Source organism: Toxoplasma gondii, chromosome VIII (genome assembly GCF_000006565.2).
Source record: "Toxoplasma gondii ME49 chromosome VIII, whole genome shotgun sequence".
Classification (NCBI taxonomy): domain Eukaryota; phylum Apicomplexa; class Conoidasida; order Eucoccidiorida; family Sarcocystidae; genus Toxoplasma; species Toxoplasma gondii.
In genome coordinates, this window is record NC_031476.1 from 3,052,147 (window position 1) to 3,061,928 (window position 9,782).

The 9,782-nt window shown below is 50.3% G+C and overlaps 1 protein-coding gene across 1 annotated transcript; it reads left to right on the forward strand.

Moving 5' to 3' along the window:
- Positions 1-931: 931 nt before the first annotated feature.
- TGME49_274050 (hypothetical protein) lies at positions 932-5,084 on the forward strand. Its single transcript, XM_018781712.1, has 8 exons — positions 932-1,379; positions 2,074-2,189; positions 2,649-2,761; positions 3,322-3,469; positions 3,660-3,708; positions 4,003-4,109; positions 4,444-4,548; positions 4,723-5,084. The coding sequence occupies exons 1-8, from the start codon at positions 1,315-1,317 to the stop codon at positions 4,932-4,934; spliced, it is 915 nt and encodes a 304-aa protein (XP_018636749.1). The 5' UTR covers positions 932-1,314; the 3' UTR covers positions 4,935-5,084.
- Positions 5,085-9,782: the final 4,698 nt, after the last annotated feature.

Below are 9,782 nucleotides of genomic sequence, written 5' to 3' on the forward strand. Positions count from 1 at the left end.
AGCCGAGTTGCTATCTCTCTCAAGCCTAAGAAAACTAGAGGCAGTCAAGCTTTCCGCGGCTCACAGACACTCTTGCAAACCAAAACGCACACAAGCATCTGCTACCACTCTCATTCCGCTGGTGGCTGGTCGCCACGCCGGTCCACCGAGACTCGAGAAACTCTAGTTTGAACAACGACTATTTTGTTTCGCCGATGACCATGCGTCATCATTCCACGTTCACAGATGATGTTAAAGTATCGCCATAGTTTTCTTGCCTCGAAATCATCTTCGCCAATTCGCTGGATTTCCATTACCTAAGTATACCAGCGCAGAATTGTGGCTGCATGCCTCGAAGCTTTTCACAAACAAAGCGCTGGGTGTGACTTCTTTTTTTTTCACCGTCGTGTCTCTAATACTCAGCACTTCACGGTGAGAGTGGCTTCATTGGCGCAAGAAATTCTATCATAGTGTTACTTCAGATCGGTCGCTTTGAACATCTGCACTGAGTAATGCCACCTTGTTGCTACGGTACACATGACCTTGACTTCTTTTAAGTAGCCCGCCGATTCAGGCTCCGCTCCCGTGGCGCATGCGTGTCCATTGCGGTGCTTGTGTGAAGACAATGAGTTCCTCTTATTCTCTGTTGAAAGAGCGCAGACTTCGTATGAACGCTTCTACGCCGATACTAGCATGAGACAATGTTTTCTTTGTGTCCGCGTTTGTGACTCAGGTAGCGGTATGGCCTGCCTTGCCAGTAGATGGCTGGCTCCTCTGTTAACATCTCTCGTTTTTGTACTGCTTTATTCTTCTTAACCTGCGCTTTCCCATTCGGCTTTTCTGTGGATACGCAGACGCCTCTGTATGTGTTCTCGCCCTGCCGTTGTCCCCCTACAGCGTTGAAACCTGTGTGGGTCAGCGACTTTCCAGCCCGGATGCTCGACACCCTCCCGGGAACAGGGCACCCACGTCGTCCATTGTTGTCGATTGTTGGCGGCTTGTGTCTTCTGTTGGTGCGATAGTTTCAATCAGATAGCCGAGAGACTTCTTGCACGACGCGGGTGTTTGTAGGTTGGGGATCCGACCGCCCAGGGCATATCTTTGCCCGATTGACTGCTGTTTCTGAGTTTCACCTTAATAAAGTACCATTATGCAGTCTCGTGTATCGCGTGCACGCTCCGCTGTATTTTGATGCTTTTTAAGCGCACTAAGCGACGTGCCATCTCAGGTGACAGTTTAGTCGAGGCCAAACAATACCTTACGTAGACCCACACTTGCTTTGAGCAAACACGTGACGCCACACGACGAACTGATTGTTTTCCGATCTGCGTAACCATGTCTTTCACGGAGAAGCTTCAGCAGAGGCGGAAGATACAGGAGGACACAGCTAAAGTTTTTGAGTAAGCGTCTAGGGAATATATGCTTCGTTAGGATATGCAGTATTGCTTCATGGTAACGTGCAGTTCTTTTGGTTTGTCCATATGATAGCAGACGGTGCTTGACCAGTCTTCAATGTCGTCTGCCACATGCGAAGAGGCGTGGTTAAGCGTATGCATGACACGTAACTCCCTTTCGCATTGTATTGCACCCTTTGCCTTGTTTTGGGGGGGTGTAGGGAAGGTGGAATTTGCCCAAGGAGTACGTATTATTGTCGCCATAACAATCCTGGCGCTGGAGGCGGCTGGTGATACGTAACACTTTGTCACCAGGCACATCGTAGTGTAGCACTGTCGTCATCACGTAGTGTTGGTGTATCGGGATGATCTGCGTGTGACGTATGACGCGCACAGACAGGAAATTATTGAAATTGGCATTCGTTCTGTTCACTTGCCATTGCGGGAATTCGGTCACAATCAATGTTCTTACATTCGAGATGGAATATTGCACCCTGTTGAGCCCTCAGTTAATGTGAAAAGAGTGTTCCTGTCCGCTGGCTAACTCGGTAGCGGGTGTTTCCGTCAGTGACAGTGAGCACGAGCCACACCGCTTTGTTCTCTCCAGATGTGAAAGCGATCATATGTAGCGTCACGCGCACAAGGAGCGACCGTTCGTCTCTCTCACTGAGAAGGTGTCTCTCCGCTCCGTATGCTGCAGGGACTACGGCAAGAAGAAGCAAATATTCAAGACAGGGAAGTCGCGTTTATTGAGAGAGGACTGCGAGAAACAACTGCGGGAACTCAATAATGTTGGCAGTGAGCCTCCAACAGAAGGTGAGGGTTTCCGATGCGCCTGCGCAAGATGCATTCACCGACTCTTGACTGAGCAAAAAGTTCCTAGCGGCTTCCCACAGAGTCTCCCTGGGTGATGGAGACGGCTGGTGAATATTATGTTTGCTCACATGCAGGAATCGATGATAGAAAAGACAACCGTTTGGAGGAGATTCAGCTCGGTTCGTTCTTACACCAAAAATGCTTCAGTATCAACACCGCGTGGTGATCCCATCGTTTGCCACTCGAGGCGGTTGTAGGGTGTCCGCTGAATATTTTGCTTAACATACACACGAATGCAAGCACAGCTACGGGTGTGCGTCGAGGCCGTCATCTATCGGCTGTGGGGGCGCGTAACGCAAGGCTGAGGCACACAGTGTACACAGCTGTGCGCAGGCATGCTGTGACGTGCAGAAACAAAGGCTAAAGAGCTCTGATCACTTTGCGCAAACGTGTTTGCAGTATGTGAAGTGGAGCTTCCCGCGGAGGAGCACACAACGCCAACACGCGACCTAGCGGCTGCGCATCCGGCGCCGTCCCCTCCTGGCCCTGAGTTGAGGGTGCGGAAACAGTGGGTGAGTTAACTTTGCGAGGTCGTTTTTTTCTGGAAGAATGAGATCTTGATTCGGTTGTCATCCCGGAATCGAGCGACGCATATGCGCTCGACAAAGTGATGCGGCCGACAGTGTATCCTTCCATCCACAGAAGTAGCGTGCCATGTGCCCGCCACCTTGAGCTGAGCAGTCAAGAGAATTGATGACCCAGTCGAGCTCGTAGAAGTTCGGATCGTTGGACATCTAAGATTTCTTCAGGGAGTTCTACGCGTGTGCTTGTCCCAAGTACTTAACCAGGTATTTTTCTGAGTCGTTCAGGGCAGTAATAGTATCTCCTTTGTGTTTCCAGCGTTGGACAGACCATCGTTGCGCGGGTACGTATTTTTCCTAATCCATGAAAGTTTTTCGTGCCACGTCGTGGCTGGCCCTCCTCGGTAACGTATCCGGGACCATACAGTAAGGGACGATTCGTTTTTGAAAAGTGCTACGAGCAGCGTGGGGCCAGCTTCGATGTTGAGCATCAGCGACAAAAGCCAGTCTTAATTCCGGTACAGAACACGTGTGCGCGAAAACTGACGTAGGTGCTGTCGGAGAACGTCAAGTTCCGTCAAGATCGCAAGAGTCCAGAAGTACTCAACAAGGCCAAAGAAATTTCGGTTCGGTTTGGATTGCCGAAGGACGTTTGCTTGCGACTGGGTCTGCTTTTTCAGTTTCGCGACACGAAGCGTGGTACGCTGTAGACCTATTTTCATCAGAACGTCTCTTTTCGACACTCGAACGATGGCTGACTTCCTCTTGAACAATTTGAGGGAATGCTGGTAGAGTTCGCGTTCTCTGTCTTTGTTTGCGTGTGTCACTGCAGTGAAATAATGATCGATATCATACGTTGGTTGCTTGTGTATTGTGTGATGTATGGCAGGGGAGGATATGCTCACCGTTTATCTGACAGCGCTACAACGACTGAAGCAGTAGGGAGGCGGGATAAAGACATCGATATCGCTGAGAGTTCGCTTCCGTGTCAAACCTGAAGTGAATTAAGGATTTATTATTAGTTGACTGACGCATGTGACCAAACCACTCCAAGAACACCAACGTTAGTATTCCTGTGATGCTCGCTGTATATTCGTAGGTGTGATCTCCCGATTGAGCAGCTGATGTCAAGGATGTACTGCCTGTGTCTCCTTTTGGCCGAAGATATCCAGAAGAGGCTGCATAGTGTTGTGCGCACCACTTTACGCTGCCTGTGTCCTGATGCTCTGTAGGGGATTCGACTGCGCTAAATTGGCGAAGCGCTCTCTCAAAGTGAAAAAGAAGTTTCTGAAAATTGACCCAAAGACTCGGACACTGTACATTAAAGGCCTTGGTCCTAGTAAGGAGCAAGAGACAGTTTAACCGCTCTCGGATGAGTGTGCAGAAACTCAAAGGCAGAACGTGGTTCGATGTGTGTTGTTTATTGCGTGGACAACGGTGCGTGTTGCTTTGGCAATCAAAAGGGTACACGGGACGAATCAGCCAAGAAATGGTGGAAAATCAAAGATTTTTGCAAACTGTCTTCCTTCAGTACACACCGAAAGAATGAATGCGCTTAACATAATGACTTTTACAATGTTGTGTATGCGATCCTTCAGACGTTTGGTTGTGCCATTTAGTAAGTCTCCTATGTAGCATGGTTCGCAAAAGAAGATGTGTGTGCGTGCTTGCAGTATTCAGGAAAACGACTGCTCTGGATCTGCGCGCAGTCCAGGACGTATATGCGGGCACGTCGGAGTCACCCGAGTTTCAGGAGGTTAACCGGAGAATCAAAACATGTAGGGAGGTTTGAGCATGCATGCGTTTTTTGAGGCGCAGCTTCAGAAAGACCTACTACAATGGATGCTGCTCAGCGCCACCAAATGAGATTTAGTGGTGTGCTTTCTGGATAAAGGATGCTGCAGTCATATCATTGTATGATGTGCACTGTTGATCTGTTTGCTGTTTCGCAGTGGGCCATCGCCTAGAAGAAAACCGGTGCTGCGTCGTCAAGACGGAAGTGCGCACGTACAGCTTGATTTTGAACTCCGCCTGTGACACGGATGACTTGTTCGCGACCGTCGATCTGCTGAAGGGGAACCATGGACCAGCAGTTTGGCGAGAAGACAATAGAGCAGCTGAAAATGTTTTTCGAGTAGAAGGGGCTATGGATATGAGTTTGTAACTGCGAAGCAGATTCCAGAATGATTGTGTATGCAGTTTCTTTCTAAGGCCTGTGTCCCACGTGCTGTCGTACAAGCGTTTCGTGTTCCGAGAAAACTCCACCCACTTTACATGCCCGCAGGTATCATAAGAAGTTCTGCGGAACGGTCTGTTTCACGTTGGTTAGACAGTACCGCGGCAACAATTTTGCAATCAATTGGTCTTCTTCACGCTGTAGGAAACTGGACCGTTGGCCACATTGTGCCCGGAAGAACTCCATAGGTAGAGCTGACGTACTACTGTACAATATGTTTTGAACTGCCCGCCGTTGAAAATGAGGGGCATGACGTTTCTTGGTTTTTGTTGGTGTATTTCCTTATAATCACGATTGATGCAACTCAACGGCAGGGCAGCTGAGTGTGTTGGTTCACTTTGCGTACCGTCATGCCCAAGATCATTTTGGGGCTTCACGGTGATGTGTGCTTTAAATATGCCAAACTTTGCGTTGTTCAGAGGAACGGCACAGATATTGCTTTCAATATCATTGTGCCGATTTGTTATGTGGTCATGAGAACCTGGACGTCGATGGCCGGGTACGAGGTCAGGCAGTGTTGAGAAGGCGGATTGTTCATTCCATCGGTGCCTGTGGATATTTCTGCACCTCTCTTGCCGTCACGCACGCGTTCATTTAAAAAAGAAGAAACGCTTTGATTTCGCAAGAAACTCACTGCCCGCGTATGCTAATGTTGGAGATAGTAGAGGGGCCAGAATTATTTGTGTGTTGATGCATTCTGCGGTTGTTTAATGGCAGATACCATAAGTGCCAGTGTCCGTGGGCCCTGGTGCTGTTCGCAGCGTCTCCTTGTTAGATACGAGATTGCTCAACAGATTAAATGTAAGGTGTTCACGCAATGTGGGTGCACGTAAGACTCATGCTGAAAAGCAGTGGCTCCTGCGGTCGCGCCCACGCTTGTGTTGGCGTGTGCGTCCACTCTACTTCGAGCGTCGAAGTCTGCGACAAAGGTCGCAAGCGTTTGAAATGTGTCCTTTTTTAACCAGTGTACCTTAGGACTTTAGCAGACGACCCCTGTAATCGCGGCTGCGCAGAAGGCTATCAATTGAACGACCGTGGTCCGGTGCGGAAACGTGACGCGGAGACAGGTGCAGAAATGATCTGGATTTCCATTCGTCGGTTTGTGGTGCCCATATTACCCTACCGGTAGAGGTCGGAACTACACGTGTAACGCAGGTGCCGGGGCAGATGGTTGGTAGAAGCGTTGCCACTTCAGTCTCGTCGACTGCTTCCGGGCACATGGCATATTTCGTTATGGCAATGGCCGCCGAGTGTGGTAACGGAGTATGCCACACTAGCCCTGTTTTGTCCTTCAGGGCTCGAGGTGGTGAAGACACTTTTCTAGCTATGGGTGCGAGAGCTTAGTGACTTTCCCACCCTCCGCCCGTTTGGCTATGGTAAGGTTGATTTGCGTTGCATTTCTCCTGAGCTCAAATGTCGACACACTCTTAGCACTGTTAACCTCCTAGTGATCTGACAGCTGTTCCGTATCGCAAGCAAAAGATGCCGAGTGAGCGTTGAACACTCGGCATTTGTTACCCCGTAGTTGTGGATATTCCGTCATACCCACGTTTGGGTTAAATATATTCATGGCTTCTGTTTCCCTTTTGTTGGAACTCCATTAGTTCCGTGGTCTCCTTTAGCTTGGCCTCTCCCCGGATGGCCTGCTGTGACCCACGGAATACCGTAGAGCACTGCAGTAGGGGGTGCCTGCAAGCCGGGGAGGTCCGTTGCGCGCTCTGCATGGTCATCCGTAGGTGTGTCACGAAGTGCGCTGCTCTGTCGTTTGTTTACTTCGAAATCAGTTGGGTTAGCGGCATTCCCTACTGAAGGTTTTTTTCTTGAGTCCGCCCCTGAATGCATGGACGATGTGGCAGCAGGAGTGCCAGTGCGTTTCTTCTCCGGGCACCGCATTCTAGACTCGAGGGAGGTTCTGAGAATCAGAAACACGTGAAGAACGGAAACCAACATTAACACAGGGACGGCTGAAACCTGTGTAGGGCACCTTTCGCTACGTGCAATTCTGCTTTGACGTGCAAGAGAAGATTCAGATTACCATTCCATCGTACAACAGCTCTCAGGTTGCAAGCATAACAGGCCTTGCGAACCTTAGCTGTCTAAAGCGTAGTGAGAAGCAAATCTTGCGCTCCCGCTGTTGTTTTCCCGAGACGCTTACTCAGTGCTTGCCAGTGTTTGTTGAGTCCTGAGCAGTTCGTTAAGAGTTCTCGCGCCATGTCTGACAGTAGCCTCTGGCACGGTGTAGTCGTTCAAAACAATGGCACTGACCCCTGAGGAGTATCAAGATGACGACAGCAAGAACCACCGTTGTGCTTAGCCAGGGAAGAGCTCTTCAGGAGCGTGTGTTGCAGTGTTTCCAGGTAGACGGACATTCGTCACTTGTGCGACGACGCTACGACAGTTATGTCAGGTGGAACAAAGACTGACTTCAGACGTGAGGCCACCCCCTGACGTGAGGCTTGCGTTGTGCTCTGGTGGTGGTGGCGCAAAAACAAGGTTCGGACCAATTAGTTGGATTACTCGGAGGGCCCAAACTCGAAGAATTTTCCGCACCTTGTAGAGAAAGCAGGAGAGTCACGTCACAATCTCGCAAGGTAGAATTTCTGTTCCGCATGCTTTTCCACTGGTACCGAGCTGCATTCTGCACGGCGGCCTTGTGGGAGTTCCAGTCAAGGGTTCCGATCAACGTCAGATGACTCAAATCCAGCGCCAGCAACTGCTCTGGATTGATTCCTTGCTGAAAGAGTTGCTCGACGGACGGCGTCCATAAAACCTGAGGACTCTGTGTGCACATGCAGTCGACGAAGTCCTCCGTGGTGTATCTGAAAAAGAAAGAAAATGAGGAAGTCCGTACGCATGCTGGAGGACTCAACGTCGGGATGGGTAGTGCTGAGGATGGCCAACGGTGACTCGCCAGTTACGGATAAAATCAAACAAGGTCAACAGAGGTTTTCATTTCACCGCTCATGAACGTTGCTGCCCACCCTTTGTGTTCGTTTTCTCTGTTCTCTGTGCCTCTGACGAAGATGCCCCTCCTGTGTTCCACCGCTGATGGCTGTTTAATCCGACTAGCCACAGGCACTTGCTTCGTCAGCTGACCAGAACGTAAAACAGAGAGTGACTGCCACATTAACTTTGCCAGAGTAGTCAGAACGAGAGCAGCCCCATGATTACCTTGCACAGTGGATGGAACAATGATCGGGGGCACTTGAGTCGTGAGTCGACCACGCTTGGCCGTCCTTTTGCTCGCTCAATTCTGAAGGCGAATGCTGCCTCTTGTTGTCTCCGCCTTCTATTGATGGGCCCGCTAGTACGATCACGCTTTCTCTCGCGAAACTTATGTTCATTTCTGAGACCGATCGTCTATTAGGTGTGCAGAAGGAATCTTCGGTCTGAAGCATTCTGTGAGCGAAGAAGTGCAGACTATAATCCCTCGAAACATGCGGTCCGAAGAGTCTGACAATGACCTCGAATTTCTCAAACACGAAGTGGACTAGAGATGGATCCGGCAACAGCAAAAGGTGCTGCGGATGGCATTCTCGGGCAGGTCTGTTTTCCTGGAAGGCTTGAACGCGCTCGTAAAGAGATGTCCGATACAATTTTAGCTCGAGGCTTTCCATCATATGCACCAGAATCGCCTCGACAAGACGGTCAACAGGTTCGGTGTCTGCGTGTTGCACTCTAAGCTGGTGAGGCAGCGTTACTTTCTCGGCAAAGTAGCGGACTGCATCGGAGCTCCCTTCCCCCCCTTCGAGTCCTTGCAGAGTGAGGGCAGCAACCATGTACAACGAGTGGTCGCGGTACTGGAGTGACACCACACAGAGCTGCCGCGGACAGATGTGCTGAAGGATAATTTGGGTTGTCAGTTGCCATACGCTGCTTTGAGCCCTCCAGAATGGACTTTTCCTGAGAAGACAGCTGGACACCATTGCGGGCAACACCAAACGCAGGCGAGGACTCGCTCTGGCACGGTTTCAACGAGGAAATTGATACTCGAGCTGGGGGTTTCAGTCCTCCTCTGTCGACTCCGTTTCCTACAACGGAAGAACCTCTAGCGCCTTGCACAGGATCATTCACGAGCAAGTACGTGACCATTAGCACCCTCGCGAAAAATCGCTCTTCCCGATACTTCTACTTCTGAGTGCAGAAGGTGTTCCCATCCTGGAGTCAAGTGGCTACGAGAAACTTACGCCTCTAACTCCTGAACACGAGGAACCGCCGAAGGATGGAACCAGACTTTCTGGAGGCGCCGAAGATCGTTTTCATACACGTTTTCCAGCACTGTGGGATCCGAAAGACTCTGATGAACCCATTCAGCCTGGACTGCAGTCTGTAGCGCTTGCAAAGTTGTTAACGAGTGAAATGTTCTCTCCACGCTGTCGCTATTCGTATTGCCGCTACCATACAGGTGGAGCGCATGTCCTGTCGCCTTAGCGCGATCGTACATTCGGGCAGCCAGACAGTAGAAGAGGCAGTTCTCGACCTCCTTCAGCGCCGACGTAAACTGACAGTTCTCCACTGGCGGTCGGCGGAGAGTACCCTGCCATGGAGACACTCGAGCTCCCAGTGTACTTCCTGGTTGGCTTTTTCCCTTCGCGAGCGATAGGGCTGAGATCTGATATAAATTAACAAGACGCAACAGTCCTCAACCCATTTTCAAGTTCGGGTAGCACGTTAACTGAGTGCTTGAGCACCTCCACTAGCAAGCCCCGAGCCGTTAAAGTCTCCTCTGCGTCCCCGTGTGCCTGTGGTCAAACAGGAAACGAGGACATCTTATAC

What these genes read in the sequence shown, in the direction of transcription:
- TGME49_274050 (XM_018781712.1), top strand. Translation starts at nt 1,315, where the DNA reads ATGTCTTTCACGGAGAAGCTTCAGCAGAGGCGGAAGATACAGGAGGAC. An exon ending in TGAGGGTGCGGAAACAGTGG is followed by an intron (nt 2,762 to 3,321) that starts GTGAGTTAACTT and finishes AAACTGACGTAG; the next exon opens with GTGCTGTCGGAGAACGTCAA. An exon ending in CATTAAAGGCCTTGGTCCTA is followed by an intron (nt 4,110 to 4,443) that starts GTAAGGAGCAAG and finishes GCGTGCTTGCAG; the next exon opens with TATTCAGGAAAACGACTGCT.